Source organism: Erythrolamprus reginae, chromosome 12 (genome assembly GCF_031021105.1).
Source record: "Erythrolamprus reginae isolate rEryReg1 chromosome 12, rEryReg1.hap1, whole genome shotgun sequence".
NCBI lineage: Eukaryota > Metazoa > Chordata > Lepidosauria > Squamata > Dipsadidae > Erythrolamprus > Erythrolamprus reginae.
Window position 1 is genome coordinate 6,244,033 of NC_091961.1, and position 21,633 is coordinate 6,265,665.

Here is a 21,633-nt window from a genome sequence, read left to right on the forward strand (position 1 = left end):
CAATGCTATTTCTTTCTTTCTTTCTTTCTTTCTTTCTTTCTATCTATCTATCTATCTATCTATCTATCTATCTATCTATCTATCTATCTATCTATCTATCTATCTATCTATCTATTGGATTTATATGCCGCCCCTCTCCGCAGACTTGGGGCGGCTAACAACAGCAATAAAACAGTATATAACAAAATCCAATACTAAAAACAGTTAAAAACCCATTATATAAAAACCAATCATACCTACAGACATACCATGCATAAAATTGTAAAGGCCTAGGGGGAAAGAGTATCTCGGTTCCCCCATGCCTGGTGTCAGAGGTGGGTTTTAAGCACCTTTCGAAAGGCAAGGAGGGTGGGGGCAATTCTAATCCCTGGGGGGAGTTGGTTCCAGAGGGCCGGGGCCACCACAGAGAAGGCTCTTCCTCTGGGTCCCGCCAAGCGACATTGTCTCCTGCATCAAGGACCCTCATATAGATTGTCATAATATTAGTGGCTGGATACCCATGCTTCACTAGGAAACTATGGGATCGGGTTTGATAAATTGACACTTAAAGCTTGAAAGTTTATGTAGAAAGGGTAACTCCTTAGTAGTATTTACAGTCCGGCCAGGTCCCACAGAGTTGGCCTTCTGGTCTCCTCAGCTAGACAATATCATCTGGCGGGATCTAGGGGAAAAGCCTTCTCTGTGGTGGCCCCAGCCCTCTGGAATCAACTCCCTCCAGAGATTCGTACTGACCCCACCCTCCCTGCCTTCCGCAACTGTTTGAAGACTTATCTCTGCCGCAGGCTTGGGTCCATTAAGTCTATCATGTTGTCTCAGATGGTGAATAAATGTATAGGTTTGATTGATTGAATGTGAGTGATTGACTTTTTTTAAGAAATGGGGTTTTTAGTATGTTTTAATTTTAGATTTCTATATGCTATGTATTCACTTTTGTTGTGAGCAGCCCTGAGTCCGAGAAATAGGGCAGCATAGAAATCAAATCAAGAAAGAAAGAAAGAAAGAAAGAAAGAAAGAAAGAAAGAAAGAAAGAAAGGAGTGATGAGTATCAAAAACAATGATATTATATGTTTCTACAGCCCTTTTGTGAAAGAAAGAGATATAAGAGCCTCCACTGAATGGTTACAAAGTAAAAAGAAAAGAAATGTATATGTTTGAAAATAAGCTTGATTTTGTGTTGGAAACTATGTATTGTTTTTTATTTTATGCTGGAGAAAAAAATTATGATTCAAAAAAACAATGAGTACCCAAACAAACCTTTCCCCTAAGGAATAATGAACTGAGTCACAACATTGACTCGTAGCTTGTGCATTATTAAACAAACAATGAGTACCGGGACAACATTTTTGCATCAAAATATGCCCAGTACCAAATTTGATGCATATCAAAGCAGTGGAGTACCAAGTTGCCACTATAATCATAAAATCTTAGGCCTGGAAGGGACCTTGAAAGTCTTCTAATAAAGCCTCCTGTCCATAGCAGGTGTCTTTATAAAATCCCAGAGAAATGACTTTGTTCAATCTTGTATTGAAAACCTCCAGGGATAAAGGTATAGGTATAAATATAAACATAAGTAATGTAAGTAAAGATAAAGGAGGACAATACAATAGTATACTTATGCACATTCCTTACAGACCTCTTAGGAACGGGGTACGGTCGACTGTAGACAGTCTAAGGTTAAAGTTTTTATTGTGACTTGCAAACTCACAACTTGTATTAAACTGTGGCCAGCTTTGCCTTGCTAAGAACTAAGTGTTGGTTATGACCTATAAAGCCCTTCATGGCACCGGACCAGACTATCTCAGGGACCGCCTTCTGCTGCACGAATCCCAGCGACCAGTTAGGTCCCACAGAGTGGATCTTCTCCGGGTCCCGTCAACTAAACAATGTCGCTTGGCGGGACCCAGGGGAAGAGCCTTCTCTGTGGCGGCCCCGGCCCTCTGGAACCAACTCCCCCCAGATATTAGAATTGCTCCCACCCTCCTTGTCTTTTGTAAGCTTCTTAAAAGCCACCTCTGCCACCAGGCATGGGGGAACTGAGATACTCTTTCCCCCTAGGCCTTTACAATTTTATGCGTGGTATGTCTGTATGTATGTTTGGTTTTACAATAGGGGTTTTTAACTGTTTATATTGGATTGTCATATGCTGTTTACTACTGTTGTTAGCCGCCCCGAGTCTGCGGAGAGGGGCGGCATACAAATCCAATCAAAACTAGGTAAGAGATGCTTCGCTTGTAGCCAGACATGTTGTTGTTATGCTGTAAAGATTGGAAAAATGTGGAAAGAAATATGTCCATAGAATCAGGGACAATCAGACATGATCGAACAGATAGCACCATCCTCTTCATCAAGGTCCCCAGACAACCTGCAGAGATTCTTAATAAATGCCTTAAACAGAATTCTCATCAGAGATGCAGGAAACTTAGTTGGGGGAAAGATCAGCAGTAACGTGAGAAAATATTATTTGACTGAAAGAGTAGTAGATGCTTGGAACAAACTTCCAGCAGAAGTGGTTGGTCAATCCACAGGAACTGAATTGAAACATGCCTGGGATAAACATATATCCATCCTAAGATAAAATACAGGAAATAGCATAAGGGCAGAGTAGTTTCAAGTTTAATCAGATTTGTATGCCGCCCCTCTCCGCAGACTCGGGGCGGCTCACAGCAATAGCAATACAATGGACGACAAATCCAATCTTTAAATTACTTTAAAATGGACCATGAGGTCTTTTTCTGCCGTCAGTCTTCTATGTTCCTATGTTTCTAAACCTTATCCAGCTAATTGGCTCATTCATTTTCACCTTAATTGGATGCATTTTTTTTTCTTTAAGTACCTACATTTCTTCTTACCTTCTCACTCTCATACCCCCTCCCCGCCTTCCGTAGTTTGGGCAAAAGTTAGCCATCAATCTTTCCGCAGACTGGATTTTTCAAGCTTAAATCGGTCCTGTTGTCGCTATAGAGTTATTTTTAAAGGTGGGTGGGGGGAGAGAGACTACGCCGGAGTGTAGGAGGGGGGAATCTCCTTTGTTTGCAGGGTTGGAGCCAGGGAGGAAAACCCGAGCAGTACTTTGGCTTCCCTGCAGGAAAGGGAGTTGTAAAAACATGCCCCAGCTGCTACGTGTGACCTCTGACCTCCGGGTAGTTCAGTAACTGCTTTCTTCTCTTTGCATCTCCCTTCACCCCTAGACCAAGGACTAGTAATTAATCACAGCATCAAACAAATCGGCCTATCACTGATGCTCTCTGGTCCCTTAGCCCGGTTTAGAAAAATAGAAACATAGAAGATTGACAGCAGAAAAAGACCTCACGGTCCATCTAGTCTGCCCTTAGACTATTTCCTGTGTTTTATCTTAGGATTTATTTATTTATTTTGTCCAATACAAATTGAAAGTTAAAGAGAATAAAAACATGTAGTAGGATGGATATATGTTTATCCCAGGCATGTGTAAATTCAGTTACTGTGGATTTACCAACCACGTCCGCTGGAAGTTTGTTCCAAGCAACTACTACTTTTTCAGTAAAGTAATATTTTCTCAAGTTGCTTCTGATCTTTCCCACAACTAAGCTCAGATTGTGCCCCCTTGTTCTTGGGTTCACTTTCCTATTAAAAACACTTCCCTCCTGAACCTTATAAAGAAGAATAGAATAGTGTAGTATAGAATAGAATAGAATTATTTATTGGTCAAGTGTGATTGGACACCCAAGGAATTTGTCTTGGTGCATCTGCTCTTAGTATACATAAAAGAAAATATAGATTTGTCAAGATTCATGTGGTACAACACCTAATTATTGTCATGGGGTCAAATAAGCAATCAAGAAAGAATCAATATTAATAAAAATCTTAGGATACAAGCAACAAGTTACAGTCATACTGTAGGAATGATGAGAAAAAATCAGTAGAAATTATTTAACCCTTTAACATATTTAAATGTTTCGATCATGTCCCCCCTTTCTCTTCGCTGGCTGGGGAATTCTGGGAGTTGAAGTCCAAATATCTTCAAGTTGCCAAGGTTGGGAAACACTGCCCAAGACTATACAGATTGAGTTCATGAAGTCTTTCCTGATAAGTTTTATGCTTAAGACCTTCCACCATTCTTGTAGCCCGTCTTTAGACCCGTTAAATTTTATCAGCATCTTTTTGTAGGTGAGGTCTCCAGAACTGAACACAGTATTCCAAATGTTTATACTCGCCCTTACACTGAGCCAAATTCCTCCCCTCCTTAGATTTCATGTGCCGCAGCTCAGTTTGCAAAATACCCAAACCAAACAACACCTCCCCTCTTCCACCACATACATACTTGACACAAAAATCTGCCTGGGACAGACCGGGAAGTGACTTTCTGCCAACGTTGATTTGCATTTAATTTATTTAACTAGCAAAATGATGTTCAACCTCGAGAAAAGTAAAGTCCTTCACCTAGGTAAAAAACAAACAAACCTAGCTACGCATACAGACTGGGAGGAACCCTACTTAGCAGTAGTGACTGTGAAAGAGATCTTGGAGTCTTGGTGAGACTGATTTGGGGAAAATACAGAGATTGGGCTGTGTCGGTGTTTCTCAGCCTTGTGGGCTTCAATACCCAGAATTCTCCAGCCAGCCACAAAGAGAATTCTGGGAGATGAAGTTTCTGAAAGCTCCCAAGGTTGAGAAACATGGGTCTATTCCAGTGGTGGATGAATCTATGGCATGCGTCCCATAGGTGGCACATGGAGCCATATCAGAGGGCCCGTGGGGCATTGCCCTATGTCAGCTCTGCTACACATACATGTGCTGGCCAGCTTATTTTTGGCCTTGGGGAAGGCTATTTTGCCCTCCGAAGGCTTTAGGGAAGCTTCCTTGAAGCCCTAGAGTACAAAAAATGGCCCAAGTTCAGAAAAATGGACTTCCAGTTTGCCCGTTGTGCTGTTTTTCTTACTCCGGAGGCTTCAGGAAGGCTTCTCTGAAGCCCCGGAGTGTGAAAAACAGCACAACCGACAAACCGGAAGTCCGTCTTTTAGAACTTCCAGTTTGCCCGGTGAGCTGTTTTTTGCACTCTGGGGCTTCAGGGAAGCTTTACTGAAGCCCCAGTGCGACAAACAGCACAACGAACAAACTGGAAGTCCGTCTTTTAGAACTTCCAGTTTGCCTGGTGGGCCGTTTTTTGCACTCGGGAGCTTCAGAAAAGCTTTGCTGAAGCCCCAGAGTGTGAAAAACAACACAATGGACAAACCGGAAGTCTGTCTTTTAGAACTTCCAGTTTGCCCGGTGGGCCGTTTTTTGCACTCGGGAGCTTCAGAAAAGGTTAGCTGAAGCCCCAGAGTGTGAAAAACAACACAACAGACAAACCGGAAGTCCATTTTTCTGAATTTCCAGTTTGCCTGGTCAGCCGTTTTTTGCACTCTGAGGCTTTAGGGAAGCTTCTCCGAAGCCCCAAAGTGTGAAAAATAGCACAATGGACAAACCGGAAGTCCGTTTTTCTAAATTTCCAGTTTGCTACTAGGCAATTTTTTTCACTATCCCAAGCTTCAATCTCACCAGTGTACATGCATGGGGGCAGGGGCATGGATGTGGATACGCACACCCTTTTGGCACACGAACCAAAACAGGTTCGCCATCCCTGGTCTATTCAGTCCTTGATGTTCTCTGAGCTTAGTTGGGCTGAGTTCAGAGTTTTAAAAATGCCAAGAAGCAAAAAAAGCCCACTCTGATTTACATATACAATGTACTGATACGGCAAAAATAATAATAATAGCCTGATGTTTAAACACTTTAAAAACATTATTTTTCCTAACCTGTCTCAGAAATCAAAGCACTATTCTAGGCACAGTCAAGTCACCTGTAAAAACTTTCGGGGTGTTAAGAATACAGTATAACAATAAATCAATGCAGTTAAAAAATAACCCTATTAAAAGAGAATTATTCAGGTTCAAGAATCCAGCTAATACTGGCACAGGGCAGAAAGAGCTGAGCCTGACCTTCAATCAAAGCTGTGATTTGAGATATGGGAAAATAATTGCAGTTCTGTTCAGTTTCCAACCTTTGGGCTAATTTCTTTATCAAGCTATTTTAATGGGTGGAAACTTGTTAAAGAGATCAGAGTTTTTTTGTCAATTAATCAATGGGATAACTTGCTTCCCAAAAAACCTTCACTGGGGGTTTTCAAACATAGATTGGACACTCATGACCTCATCACCTCGAGGTTCGACTATTGCAATGCTCTGTACATGGGGCTACCTCTGAAGAGTGTTCAGAAACTGCAGAATGTGGCCGCGCGAGCAATCATTGGCCTTTCCGGATACGCCCATATCTCGTCAACACTCCGCGGCCTGCACTGGCTGCCGATTAGTTTCCGGACACAATTCAAAGTGTTGGTAATGACCTATAAAGCCCTACATGGCATTGGACCAGAATACCTACAGGACCACCTTCTGCCGCACGAATCCCAGGGACTGATAAGGTCCCACAGAGTTGGCCTTCTCCAGGTCCCGTCGACTAAACAATGTCGTCTGGCGGGACCTAGGGGAAGAGCCTTCTCTGTGGCGGCCCCAGCCCTCTGGAATCAACTCCCCCTGGAGATTCGAACTGCCCCCACCCTCCTTGCCTTCCGCAAGATGTTGAAGATCCATTTTGTCACCAGGCATGGGGAGATTGATCCCCCCCTTCTGACTAGTAGGACTTGAGTGTGGTGCGATTGTGTAGTTTGTCTGTTTTTTAAGGATAGTGGGTTTCTCAACTTTGTCTTTTAACATTCGATTTGTGTTGTATTGCTATACAAATCTAAATAATAATAATAATAATAATAATAATAATAATAATAATAATAATAATAATTATTATTATTATAATAATAATCGTAACTACCATTTACCAGTGGCAAAGAACTGGTGGGATCATAAGCCCGAAAAAGTGGTCGAAAATGAGCAAGGAAAACTACTGTGGGACTTCCGACTTCAGACTGACCGAATTCTGAAGCATAACACACCAGACATTGTGATCATGGAGAAAAAGAAAGTATGGATCATCGACATCGCAATCCCGGGAGACAGCAGAATTGAGGAGAAGCAGCTAGAGAAATTAGTGAAATACGAAGATCTAAAAATCGAGCTGCAATGACTCTGGCATAAGCCAGTGAAAGTGGTCCCAGTGGTACTTGGCACGCTGGGCGCAGTGCCAAAGGATCTCAGCGGACATTTGAAAACCACTGGAATTGACAAAATCTCCACCTGTCAATTGCAAAAGGCCGCTTTACTGGGATCGGCAAACATAATTCGCCGCTACATCACGCAGTCCTAGGTGCTTGGGAAGTGCCCGACTGGTGATGAAATACGAAATCCAGCAGTGATCTCGTTTGCTGTGTTGTACTGACATAATAATAATAGTAAATTCTATGATCGTCAAAGACCACCATAAAACATAATAAATTAGTGGTTGGGCACTTTTATCAAGCTGAGTCAGCATCTAATGAATAAAGCACTAGCAAACATTCCCTTAGCTCTGCTGGAGGCAAAATTGCAAACCAGCTAATTCGCCATTTCCATAAAGCTGAAGGTTAACCACAGGAGGTGCCAAAGTTCAGCCTTAAGGGATGAAGCATGGCGCTTCCCCCTCCCCTGCCTCTCTGTATTGTAAGCGTTCGCATGGTGAAACCTACCTAAATAGCTCCATCACAGAATTTAAATGTAGAGAACTTTTGTACCCACGATCCAATTAAGATTAGTGGCCTTCACTTTCCTTCTCTAACCGAAGGAAAGAAAGGCGCCCATGCAGATGTTCCCTTGAGGGTTGGCACAAAACAATGTTTGTCATTAAAATATTAGCAGGATCCAATCTGAATCAGTCAACAGGACCAAGGGTTTATTCTTCCAAGCTTTATTTTATTTTATTATTTATTTTATTTTATTTTATTTTATTTTATTATTTTATTATTTTATTTTATTTTATTTTATTGTATTTTATTTTTATTTTATAATTTATATTTTATATTTTATATTTTATATTTTATATTTTATATTTTATATTTTATATTTTATATTTTATATTTTATATTTTATATTTTATATTTTATATTTTATATTTTATATTTTATATTTTATATTTTATATTTTATATTTTATATTTTATATTTTATATTTTATATTTTATATTTTATATTTTATTTTATTTATTAAATTTGTATGCCGCCCCTCTCCATAGACTTTGGGACTTGGGTTAAGCCTATCCTCAAGGAAGTGGTCTGTCTGTCTGTCTGTCTGTCTGTCTGTCTGTCTGTCTGTCTGTCTGTCTGTCTGTCAGCCTGCCTGTCAGCCAGCCAGCCAGCCTGCCTGCCTGCCTGCCTGTCTCTCTCACTCCAGAATGTGTGGGCTGTTCTGTTTCTGAGTGTTTTATTTATATGGATTTCTGACCGGTGTGTAGCTTTTGGGTGTTGATTAGGGCAGGATTCAGCAACCTGTAGCTCTGGAGCCGCATTCGGCTCTTTCATCCCTCTGTCACTGAGAGATAGAGGAAAAAGGATGCCACCTAGGAGGAGACTCTATGGTGGGGGGGGGGAAACCGGAAGTCCGGTCAGCTCCAGAATTGAAGAGGTTTCCGGTGGCTCTTTGAATGTTTAAGGTTGCCGACCCCTGGATAAGGGTGTCAATGGCTGGATCCTGCAACCTTATCCTGGACATGTGTGTTTGCCTTCACTCCCATAAAACATTAGTCCACAAATTGTATTGTGATCCTGGAAACAAACTGTTGCATACAGTACTTAGCAAAATGACCCTTTTCATAAGGGAGTGGTTGATATAAGAAATGGGACAAACTTTTGTCTTAAACTTCATTCTCCTAATTTGTTTCCTAGTATGATTTGATAGCTTATTAGTAATCTTGACCATCACTAAGGTTGGTATTTTTTATTCTTGATGAATGTATTTTATTTTTATTTATTTTATTCTCCTTATGTAACAGCTAAGACAAATTCCTTGTGAGTCCAATCACACTTGATCAATAAAGAATTCTATTCTATTCTATTCTATATTTTCTTTATGTACACTGAGAGCGTATACACCTAAGACAAATTCCTTGTGTGTCCACCTGGCCAATAAAGAATTCTGTTCTGTTCTATTTATTTATTTATTTATTTTATTTATTAATCAATCAGATTTGTATGCCGCCCCTCTCCGCAGACTCGGGGCGGCTCACAGCAATAATAATACAATGTAAACAAATCTAATATTTAAGTTAATTTAAAACCCCAATTTAGAAACCAATCATACATAGTAACATACCATGCATAAATTTTATAAACCTAGGGGGAGGGAAAGTCTCAATTCCCCCATGCCTGACGACAGAGGTGGGTTTTAAGGAGCTTACGAAAGGCAAGGAGGGTGGGGGCAACTCTGATATCTGGGGGGAGTTGGTTCCAAAGGGTCGGGGCCGCCACAGAGAAGGCTCTTCCCCTGGGTCCCGCCAAACAACATTGTTTAGTTGACGGGACCCGGAGAAGGCCAACTATTCTGTTCTGTTCTGTTCTGTTCTATTCTCTTCTGTTCTCTTCTGTTCTCTTCTGTTCTGTTCTATTCTATCTTTCAGTAATTGCTCATGTGCTGCTACATTCCTATTTCTTCTCTCTAGTTTTCTGAACACTGCTTACCAATCCAGTGTAGATTACTCTTTCCAAAGCATTAACAGATTGCTTTGGATGATAAGGAGCTTGGCAATTAATCATTCAAAGTTCTTTTTGTTTTGATAAGCTAAAGTGGAATGCTGCCCTGAGGCTCAAGCACAGCTTTCAAGATCCTGAGGTTTGTTTTTATTTTTTACAGTTGCCATGAGAGAGAGAGAGAAAAAAGTCCTTTTGTAGGTTGGCGGAAGAACGCCACAGCCGAAAGGACAGTGGATAAATAACCCAGACATCCCTTCATATGCTTCAAATAATAGAAAAGAATACATTACAGATGTGAAGATGGTTCCACATCAGGGTGATATCTTTGAAGTACAAATGAAAGGAACTAGTCCCCTGTCCTTGTCTGATCAAAAGAACAGCAACTTTTGACTTACTTCTGATCTAGCCACCGGCTTCAACATGAAAGGATATTTATTCTAGTTCATAATTTTTAGCTTGAACCTTTTTCTGGCACCTTGGAATAATTCACTTTTGTACCATAACAACATCCATCTGTTGCCAGCTTCCGACTTAAAATCTTAACGGAATTTTGCCCCGGGAAGAAAAGCAATTGTTTCAAATCATAAATGGGACATACGGGGGCAAGGACCCAAGTGCAAATTGAGCTGGGTGTTTTGCGGATCAGTAGGTTGTGAGAATGAGTGGCGTGGTGGTCTAGCATTGAAGCTAATCACCTTCCGTTTGGAAGGCTGAGAGTTCAATTCTAGATAGCAGCAGGTATTTCTCTCTCCCCAGGTGCAAGGGAAAAAAATACAGTGGTACCTCTACCTACGAACGCCTCTGCTTACCAACTTTTCTAGATAAGAACCAGGTGTTCAAGATTTTTTTGCCTCTTCTCAAGAACCATTTTCCACTTACAAACCCGAGCCCCCGAAATTGTAACCAGAAAAGGCAGGGAGAAGCCTTCGTGGGGCCTCTCTAGGAATCTCCTGGGAGGGAACAGGGCTGGAAAAGGTGGGGGGAAGCCTCTGTGGGGCCTCTCTAGGAATCACCTGAGAGGAAACAGGTCCGGAAAGGGCAGGAAGAAGCCTCCATGGGGCATCTCTAGGAATCTCCTGGGAGGGAACAGGGCTGGAAAAGGTGGGGGCAAGCCTCTGTGGGGCCTTCTCTAGGAATCCCCTGGGAGGAAACAGGGCCTCCACCCTTCCCGTGGTTTCCCCAATAGCACACATTATTTGCTTTTAGATTGATTCCTATGGGAAAAATTGCTTCTTCTTATAAACTTTTCTACTTAAGAACCTGGTCATGGAACGAATTAAGTTCGTAAGTAGAGGTACCACTGTATCTTCTGCGAGTCAAGTGTATTGGTGGTTATTGAAATGGATGTCCATGTGCCGCCTCTATGTTGCTTGAGGCAGGCAGGATTCCCTTGGGTACCACTTGTTGGGGGTCAGGGGAAAGGGAGAGTTTTGCCTTCTCCTTCTGCTCAAGATGGACAATTGGTGGGCCACTGTGTGACACAGAATGCTGGACTCGATGGGCTTTGGCCTGATTCAGCAGGGCTCTTCTTATGTTCTTATGAGCTCCACGTGGCATCAGGAAGGGCGTCCAGACAGTAAGCGCTCAGCTCCATCCAGTCACCCCAAATTACTTAAGGGATGAGAGTCATGAATTGGGAGCAGGTTGTGAGAATGTAACATTGTCTTAGCACGCTACATGAATCAGGCTATCACCAAAAAGGCTGTATTATTGTTGTTGTTGTTGTTCTTCTTATTATTATTATTACTATTATTATTATTATTACTATTATTATTTTATTATTACTATTATTACTATTATTATTATTATTATTTTATTATTATTATTATTATTATATTATTATTATTATTATCATCATCATCATCATCATCATCATTATCATTAATGACAATTTCTTTATTAAGTGTGCCAGTATATTGGGATGTATTGTTTTGGCGATTCATACAATGTAAACCGGATTTACTGTATTTTTTGGAGTATAAGACACACCGGAGTATAAGATCCACCTTAGTTTTTTTGGGAGGAAAATAGTGGGGGAAACCTGTCTACCAGGTATTCAATCTGGCTAGCGTCCTTAGTCTGATCAGCTTCAGCTGGTCATTTTATCCCCTGGTTAGGGCTTTAAAAAACCTTATTCGGAGTGAGTAGCAATGAAAAAAAAAAGCCTGCAAAACAGAGCTGGAAAATAAAACATTCTTGGGTGGGAGTAGCAATGAAAAAAACCTTACAAGATAGTAAGAGCCAGGTCGATAGTTAGCATCTCATTGGGGCTGGAAAAACAAAGCTTCGAAAAAGCTACATTCAGAGTATAAGATGCATTGGTTGCCGATCAGTTTCCGGTCACAATTCAAAGTGTTGGTTATGACCTATAAAGCCCTTCATGGCACCCGACCAGAATATCTCCGGGACCACCTTCTGCCGCATGAATCCCAGCGACCAGTTAGGTCCCGCAGAGTTGGCCTTCTCCGGGTCCCGTCAACTAAACAATGTCATTTGGCGGGACCCAGGGGAAGAGCCTTCTCTGTGGCGGCCCCAACCCTTTGGAACCAACTCCCCCCAGATATCAGAGTTGCCCCCACCCTCCTTGCCTTTCATAAGCTCCTTAAAACCCACCTCTGTCGTCAGGCATGGGGGAATTGAGACTTTCCCTCCCCCTAGGCTTATAAACTTTATGCATGGTATGTTTGTATGTATGATTGGTTTTTAAATTGCGGTTTTAAATTAACTTAAACTTAAATATTGGATTTGTTTACATTGTGTTATTATTGCTGTGAGCCGCCCCGAGTCTGTGGAGAGGGGCAGCATACAAATCTGATTAATAAATAAAATAAATAAAATAATGCACCCAAATTTTCATCCTCTTTTAAGGGGGGGGGGAGTGTGTCTCATACTCCCAAAAATACAGTACGTTACATGATGCATGGATGCAACAAACATGGCTTGCAAGCCACAGCAGCTTAGCCCACTGGCTGAATTCAGACGTTGTGGTCGATTAAACAAGACAAGATTAAACAAACCATCAAGTGTGAAAGACCGGATCCAACATGAAGGTTCAATTAAATTGATTTATTGCTAAGACCTACACAAAGGACTCTTTTTTAAAAAACAGTGAGCATCTGGTTAGAGTTAGATAAGGACCAAGAGCATTCCAAGGGAGGGTTGCACTTAGTTTGTTTGTGGACATATAAGGATTCTAGGCTAATGCCCTTTTTTTCAAACCTGCCAGTCCTTCTACATAAACTATATGCTATAAACTATAGTAGTGATGGCGAACCAGTTTTTCCTTAGGTGATGAAAGAGCGTGCAAGGGTTTTTCTCCTTATATAGGTTGCAGCCAATCAGGTTGCAGCACAATTAGCAAACCCATGATTACATGCTGATTATGGCTAACATTAGCCTCTCCCATGGTTACAAACCATTTACTTGCATTGTGATATTACCATCAGAAATGAACTTATTTCTGACACCCACAGCTATAATTCAATGCCTGGGGAGGGCGAAAACAGCTTCCCCCACCCGCCAGAGGCTCTCTGGAGGCTGGAAATGGCCACTTTCCCAACTTCTGGTGGGCTAAGTAGGCTTGTGTTTCACCCTATCCAGGCTACGAAGGCTTCCCTGTGTTGTGGTTAGCTCTGGCCCTGCTCCTGCCCCAAGGACTGGGATGTGGGGGAGACATCCACATGCTGCAGGCCTGTTTTGCCCCCCCCCCCGATGGAATCTGATGATGAAGGCTCCTCTGACCAAGAAGACATGAGTGACAGGGAGGAGGAGAGTGTGGCAGACAGCTCAGAAGGAGATCAATTATCTAGCTCCTCCTTGGATTCAGAACAAGAGTTAATGATACAGCCACGCATGCGGAGAGCGATGCATAGGCAACAACAACTGAAAGATTATTATCAAAGAAAGTGAGGACACCTGTGGTTGGGTGGGGCTGTGGTCATTAGTGAGGCTGCTATAAATAGCAGCCTGTGGGTTTGGCCATTGTGGATTATCTGATTGTTGTGTTTCGTGCCTGCTTTGCTGACTTTGACCTTTTGTGTGCTGATTTTTCCCCACTTTGAAACTAAACCAGAGCAAAGTATGTTTAACTTTGTGAAAGAAGAAGGACTGTGAATTGCCTCACAGCTGCAAGCTAAGTATCTCAGAACTGATAAGGGACTTGTACAAATTACCAGTTTGGTTGGAGACGAGTGCTCTTTGCTATACCAAAAGAGGGCTTGGTTTAAGTGACTTTTCATTATAAAGAACATTGTTTTGAATTTTCAAACGTGTGTGTGTCTGAAATTTGTACCTGTGAATTTTTGGGAGGAGTCTGCCAGAGAGCCCGACCGAACACCTTGGAGCAGGGGGTGGACAAAAATGTCCTCTGCCATCCCCCAGAGGTTCTCTGGAAGCCAAAAACATTGTCCCAGAGCCTCTGTGTGAGTCAGAAATCAGCTGGTCGGCACACACATGCACGTTGGAGCTGAGCTAGGGCAACGGCTTGTGTGCCAGCAGATATGGCTCCCTGTGCCGTCTGTGGCACCCGTGCCATAGGTTCGCCATCACTTAACTATAGTATGGTCTCTAACCTTTTGGACAACAGAGACCGGTTCCGTGGAGAGAGGTTTTTCTGTAGAACGGAGGGGGTATAGTTTAAAACCCACCTCTGTCGTCAGGCATGGGGGAACTGAGACTTTCCCTTCCCCCTAGGCTTATAAAATTTATGCATGGTATGTCTGTATGTATGATCGGTTTCTTAAATTGGGGTTTTTAAATTAACTTAAATATTAGATGTGTTTATATTGTCTTATTATTGTTGTTAGCCGCCCCGAGTCTACGGATAGGGACGGCATACAAATCTGATAAATAAAATAAATAAAAAAATAAAATAAATTTACCGGTTTCTGGCATGCCACGAATCAGGGATTGGGGACCCCCTGGCCTATAGCGAGGGTCAGTTCATCTTAAATTATAAGATCACGTTTATGACATGACAAGTTTGGGAAGCCAAATCATTACAATTTGGTGAGCTAGAGTTTGTGTTGGCACCTGACTGTGCAGACAGACGGCGTGTTATGAGTAGCTGGGTATCAAGAAAGCTCTGCAATAGCGCCTCCTTTCAAATTTTGGGCTTGATTTAATGAGGAGTGCCAAAAAAAAATAAAATAAAGTTAAGATAACCAGTAGTGGACTGCTGCATGAAAAGTCTGGTATGTAGTCCCGGTAGGAAAATTAGAGCTGCGCATGCATCTCTGACTCATGCACACATGTGCCATCGTGGGATATGGCTTCTGCGCATGCACAGGAAGTGAAATCTCGCATGAAGATGCTGTCTCGCGGGAGATTTCACCAATTTTCAACTTCTTTTGCTTCTGCGCATGTGCAGAAGCAAAGACATTCGCCAAAGATCAGCAAAATCTCATGCGCACGAGCATTGTCGTGCAAGATTTTTCTTCCTGCGCATGTGCAGAAGATTTTGCTTCCTGCGCATGTGCAGAAGACTTTGCTTCCTGCGCATGTGCAGAAGATTTTGCTTCCTGTGCATGTGCAGAAGACTTTGCTTCCTGCGCATGTGCAGAAGACTTTGCTTCCTGCGCATGTGCAGAAGACTTTTCTTCCTGCGCATGTGCAGAAGATTTTGCTTCCTGCACATGTGCAGAAGACTTTGCTTCCTGCGCATGTGCAGAAGACTTTGCTTCCTGCGCATGTGCAGAAGACTTTGCTTCCTGCGCATGTGCAGAAGACTTTGCTTCCTGCGCATGTGCAGAAGACTTTGCTGCATGTGCATGTGCAGAAGATTTTGCTTCCTGCGCATGTGCAGACACCGAATCTTGTGCCGGCACATGCGTGCACACTGTATGAGAGTGCACTGGTGGCGCCAACGACGGTGAGTCCTTCACTGAAGATCATGTTTTTGTTCACACACTATGGACTGCCCTCTTGATTATGTTCTTTTTTGCCCCTTACCCTCTTGCTTCGGTTTGGCGATTTGCAAATCCTGGAGGACCAGGTTGCTTTGTACATCTGAGATGGACAATCCTGCACAGGTCACACAGCCAGTAGAGCCGTGATTTTCAACCTTTTTTGAGCCGCGGCACATTTTTTACATTTACAAAACCCTGGGGCACATTGAACCGGGGGGGGGGGGCTAAAAAAAGTTTGGACAAAAAAATTCTCTCTCTCTTCCTCCCTTTCGCTCTATTCCTTTCTCCCTCCCTCTTTTTCTCCCTTCCTTCCTCTTTCTTTCTCTCTCCCTCTCTCCCTCTTTCTTTCTCTTCCTTCCTCTCTTTTTTGCTCTCTTTCTCTCTCCCTCCCTACGTCCCTCTATGTCTTTCTCTCTCTCTCCTTCCCTCTCTCTCTCTCTTGCTTTCTTTCTCTCTCTTTCTCTCTCTCTTTCTTTCTCTTCTTCTCTTTCTCTCTTGCTTTCTTTCTCTCTCTCTTTCTTTCTCTCTTGCTTTCTCTCTCTCTTGCTTTCTTTCTGTCTTTCTTTCTCTCTCTCTTGCTTTCTTTCTCTCTGAGCTTCGCGGCACACCTGACCATGTCTCGCGGCACACTAGGGTGCCACGGCACACTGGTTGAAAAACACTGCAGTAGAGAACACACCCAAGTGGAAACCAGCTTTCTGCCAGGTTTCGTGAATGAGAGTGGAGGAAGAGACTGCATTTTTCTTTCTCCCCCTTCTGAAAAAATACCTTGGACTGATATACGATAATGCACACCCAATAAAATATATTGCCTGGTGAGAAATTACGACAGTTCTATTCAGTTCTTCTGGGAAGAGAACTACTCTGGTAAGATTCTTCCCATTAACCAGTGTTTCTCAACCTTGGTCGCTTTAAGACAAGTGGACTTCAACTCCCAGAATTCCCAAGCCAGCATAGGAGATAGAAGTTTATTTATTTATTTATTTATTTATTTATTTATTTATTGGATTTGTATGCCGCCCCTCTCCGTAGACTCGGGGCGGCTAACAGCAGTAGTAAAAAACATCATGCAATTCCAATACTAAAAACAGCTAAAAAACCCTTATTATAAAAACTAAACATCCATACAAACAAACATACCATGCATAAATGATAAAGGCTTAGGGGGAAAGAATGTCTCAATTCCCCCATGCCTGACGACAGAAGTGGGTTTTAAGGAGCTTATGAAAGGCAAGGAGGGTGGGGGCAATTCTAATCTCTGGGGGGAGTTGATTCCAGAGGGTCGGGGCTGCCACAGAGAAGGCTCTCCCCCTGGGCCACGCCAAGTGACATTGTTTTGTTGACGGGACCCGGAGAAGGCCCACTCTGTGGGACCTAACCGGCCGCTGGGATTCATGCAGCAGAAGGCGGTCTCGTAGATACCCTGGTCCGGTGCCATGAAGGGCTTTATAGGTAATGACCAACACTTTGAATTGTGACCGGAAACTGATCGGCAACCAGTGCAGACTGCGGAGTGTTGGTGTTACATGGGCATTTTTGGGAAAGCCCATGATAGCTCTCGCAGCTGCATTCTGCACGATCTGAAGTTTCCGAACACTTTTCAAAGGTAGCCCCATGTAGAGAGCATTACAGTAGTCGAACCTCGAGGTGATGAGGGCATGAGTGACTGTGAGGAGTGACCCCCGGTCCAAATAGGGCCGCAACTGGTGCACCAGGTGAACCTGGGCAAAAGCCCCCCTTGCCACAGCTGAAATATATTTCTCTAATGTGAGATGTAGATCAAGGAGGATGCACAAGTTGCAAACCCTCTCTGAGGAGGTCAATATTTCCCCCCCCAGGGTGATGGACGGACAGATGGAATTGTCTTTGGGAGGCAAAACCCACAGCCACTCCGTCTTATCAGGGTTGCGTTTGAGTCTGTTGACACCCATCCAGACCCTAACAGCCTCCAGGCACCGGCACATCGCTTCCACTGCTTCATTGACTGGACATGGGGTGGAGATGTAAGTTGGCTGGGATATTCTGGGATTTGAAGTCCACCAATCCCTGCTTGGGAACTCTGGGGGCTGAAATCCACCCACACTGTTTGATGGATTCTGGGATTTGAAGTCCACCCACACTGGCTGAGGGATTTTGGGAGCTGAAGTCCACCCACACTGCCTGAGGGATTCTGGGAATTGAAGTCCACATGTCTTAAAGTTTCCAAGGTTGAGAATCACTGCGGGCGTTAACCAGCATCATGGCTGTAGAGCACATAAGAATGGAAAGAAACCAATGAGCACAAAAAAAAAGGGCAGATTTTGCTCCTACCTTGCTCTGGCAGGGTTTGCGCTGGTCTTGCAGTGGACAGTGTGGCTATGACCAGCACAGCCCCCAAAATAAAACACTTCCACGTAAACATCCCACTTCTCCAGCTACTGGTCAGCAACAGAGTTCTCAGAATCCATGAGGGCTTGTACGTTTGCTGGCCAACACAGAGTTGTTTCCTTCTTCCTTGAAATGCTGGTCTTCAGCCACTCTAGAGAGGAAGAGAGGAGAGAGGGAGAAATGAGTTTAAAGTTTTTAAGCCTTAAAGTTTTGGATTTTGTTGATTCCCCTCACCTCACCTTCCTTCAGCAGCGACTGTCCTCCTCCTCTTCCTCCCACCCAAATTCCAAGCTTTTATTTCTTTCCTAATGGGTTTGCACACATTATTTGCTTTTACATTGATTCCTATGAGAAAAATTGCTTCTACTTACAAACCTTTCTACTTAAGAAGCTGATTACAGAACGAATTCAGTTTGTAAGTAGAGGTACCACTGTAAACAGCTTTGAGACAACCGATTATTGAAAATCTGTAATATGGTAAATGATTTAGCTTTACTAGATAAATGGTCAAAGCAATGGAAACTGCAGTTTAATGTTTCCAAATGTAAAATAATGCACTTGGGGGAAAGGAATCCTCAATCTGAGTATTGTATTGGCAGTTCTGTGTTAGCAAAAACTTCAGAAGAAAAGGATTTAGGGGTAGAGATTTCTGACAGTCTCAAAATGGGTGAACAGTGCAGTCAGGTGGTAGGGAAAGCAAGTACGATACTTGGCTGCATAGCTAGAGGTATAACAAGCAGGAAGAGGGAGATTATGATCCCGCTATATAGAGTGCTGGTGAGACCACATTTGGAATACTGTGTTCAGTTCTGGAGACCTCACCTACAAAAAGATATTGACAAAATTGAACGGGTCCAAAGACGGGCTACAAGAATGGTGGAAGGTCTTAAGCATAAAACGTATCAGGAAAGACTTAATGAACTCAATCTGTATAGTCTGGAGGACAGAAGGAAAAGGGGGGACATGATCGAACCATTTAAATATATTAAAGGGTTAAATAAGGTCCAGGAGGGAAGTGTTTTTAATAGGAAATTGAACACAAGAACAAGGGGACACAATCTGAAGTTAGTTGGGGGAAAGATCAAAAGCAACATGAGAAAATATTATTTGACTGAAAGAGTAGTAGATCCTTGGAACAAACTCCCAGCAGACGTGGTAGATAAATCCACAGGAACTGAATTGAAACATGCCTGGGATAAACATAGATCCATCCTAAGATAAAATACAGAAAATACTATAAGGGCAGACTAGATGGACCATGAGGTCTTCTTCTGCCATCAGACTTCTATGTTTCTATCTCCAAAGACCCTTGAAATGGGAGCATTTTTAATCACCTCTGCGTTCATGGTGGGACCTCACAGGGTTATTGCTTGCATGTGGAATGTTCAACCACGGCTTGATTTAATGATTCTTCGGAGTATTAATGTCATCTGATGGTCAAACTATTACGTCCGAGCACAAGTTGCAAAAATGGAGGAGCAAACCTGCCAAAACAGTGACTTGCAAGGTCAAATTTGCCCTTTATTTTCACAACTCTTAACCTACAAAGAATCTGTTAATAATTCACCGAGGAATTAAAATGCCTGATCAGTAGAATATAAAATAAAGAACAACAAAAAATTCCAAACCAGCCAACTAAATGCAACATCATAAACTACCAACTTCAAAAATAGCACTAAAGATATTTTTTTTAAAAAGGGAAGGATTTCCACTCAGTGTAAAGAGATATACTACTGCTTGTGCCATCTTGGTTGCTCCCAGGGGACGTTAATTTAATCCACTTCACAATGTCACTTTGCACATTTGAGTGGCTTCCAAAACTCACACAACTTGGCTAGGAGAAAATATTTCAATAATATATTAAACCACCGGTCCAAAAAAGGGCAAGAGTTAAGATCAACCGACAGTTAGAATCATGGCTGTATCTTAAAAATAATCACAATCCTTCAGGAAATAATTGGATGGATGGAAGGGAGGGAGAGAGGGAGGGAGGGTGGAAAGAAGGAAGGAAGGAAAGAGGAAAGAGGGAAGGAAGGAAAGAAGGAAGGAAGGAAGGAAAGAGGGAAGGAAGGAAAGAGGGAAGGAAAGAAGGAAGGAAGGAAGGAAGGAAGGAAAGAAGGAAGGAAGGAAGGAAGGAAAAAAGGAAGGAAAGTAGGAAGGAAGGAAAGAAAGAAGGAAAAAAGGAAGGAAGGAAAGAAAGAAAGAAGGAAGGAAGGAAAGAAGGAAGGAAGGAAGGAAAGAAAGAAGGAAGGAAGGAAAGAAGGAAGGAAAGAAGGAAGGAAAGAAGGAAGGAAAGAAGGAAGGAAAGAGGGAAGGAAGGAAGGAAGGAAAGGAAGGAAGGAAGGAAGGAAAGAAGGAAGGAAGGAAGGAAAGAAGGAAGGGAGGGAGGAAGGGAGGAAAGGACCCTATATCCATCTCTTAAATTCTATGTTCTATGGAAAATGGAAAGCAATAATGAGATCTCGAGTAACCCATTTAGAGCCTGATCTTCATAGTTAGGTCAACTATTTCAAAAATGTGTTGTCCAGGCCATTTCTGTTGGTTTTCTGGCCTTCATATCTGGTGCCAGTATTCTTTAAGTGCCCGGCTTTGTTCCATGGCACCAGGGCTTTTGATAAGCAAGTGGAATTTGATCCAGTGAGCCAAGAACGACTGAAAAGCTGTCAGTATTTTTCAAAAGTGATCACTCTGTCTCCAAAGGGTTTTGTTTATCCACATACCACTCGAGGGGAGCCAAATTAGGAGAAGGGGGTTGTTTTGTGCCCATGAGCTTTTTCTTTAAAAAAGCTGGGGAGTGGGACAAAAGAGAAAGAGTGAGAACATAAAATAATGGAAAGGACTTTGGAGGTCTTCTAGTCCAACCCCCTGCTTAGACAGGAAACCATACACCACAAATGGTCATCCAGCCCTTCATGGCACCGGACCAGATTATCTCAGGGACCGCCTTCTGCTGCACGAATCCCAGCGACCAGTTAGGTCCCACAGAGTGGGTCTCCTCCGGGTCCTGTCAACTAAACAATGTCGCTTGGCGGGACCCAGGGGAAGAGCCTTCTCTGTGGCGGCCCCGGCCCCCTGGAACCAACTCCCCCCAGAGATTAGAATTGCCCCCACCCTCCTTGCCTTTTGTAAGCTACTTAAAACCCACCTCTGCCATCAGGCATGGGGGGAATTGAGATACTCTTTCCCCCTAGGCCTTTACAATTTTATGCATGGTATGTCTGTATGTATGTTTGGTTTTTTATATTAATGGGTTTTTAATCATTTTTAATATTGGATTATTATTATTATATGCTGTTTTATGATTGCTGTTAGCTGCCCCGAGTCTTCGGAGAGGGGCGGCATATAAATCCGATAGATAGATAGATAGATAGATAGATAGATAGATAGATAGATAGATAGATAGATAGATAGATAGATAGATAACAATAAATATTTTTTTTAAATCTACATGCTGAGATGGACAGATTAACAATGGAACTGTAAGGTCAAAAAGACCCTGAGTATCATAATATTTGGACTAAATATTAGTTTTGTAAGACTCGTTTATGTTGTCAGGCTAGGGCCGATTAGATCTTAGCCCCTGGCCAGCGAATGGTTGTATGACTGCTGTACGAATGGGTGTGGTTGATTTTTAATATAATTAAGGATTTTAGATAGCCATGTAATTCTAATTTAATGGGATTAATTTTTAAAGTGTATTTATTGGTTCTTACACAAATACAGAAGACTAAA

At 42.5% G+C, this 21,633-nt stretch overlaps 1 protein-coding gene across 7 annotated transcripts in view; it reads right to left on the reverse strand.

Annotated features, from left to right (window-relative positions):
- FGFR1 (fibroblast growth factor receptor 1) overlaps positions 1-21,633 on the reverse strand; it is a 161,070-nt gene that overhangs the window by 93,956 nt on the left and 45,481 nt on the right. For all 7 annotated transcript variants that reach the window (XM_070765367.1, XM_070765370.1, XM_070765369.1 and 4 more), the window contains exon 2: positions 17,845-18,052. In XM_070765367.1, the coding sequence (XP_070621468.1) occupies positions 17,845-17,935 (91 nt within the window). In that variant the 5' untranslated portion in view covers positions 17,936-18,052. The remainder of the gene's footprint in view (positions 1-17,844; positions 18,053-21,633) is intronic.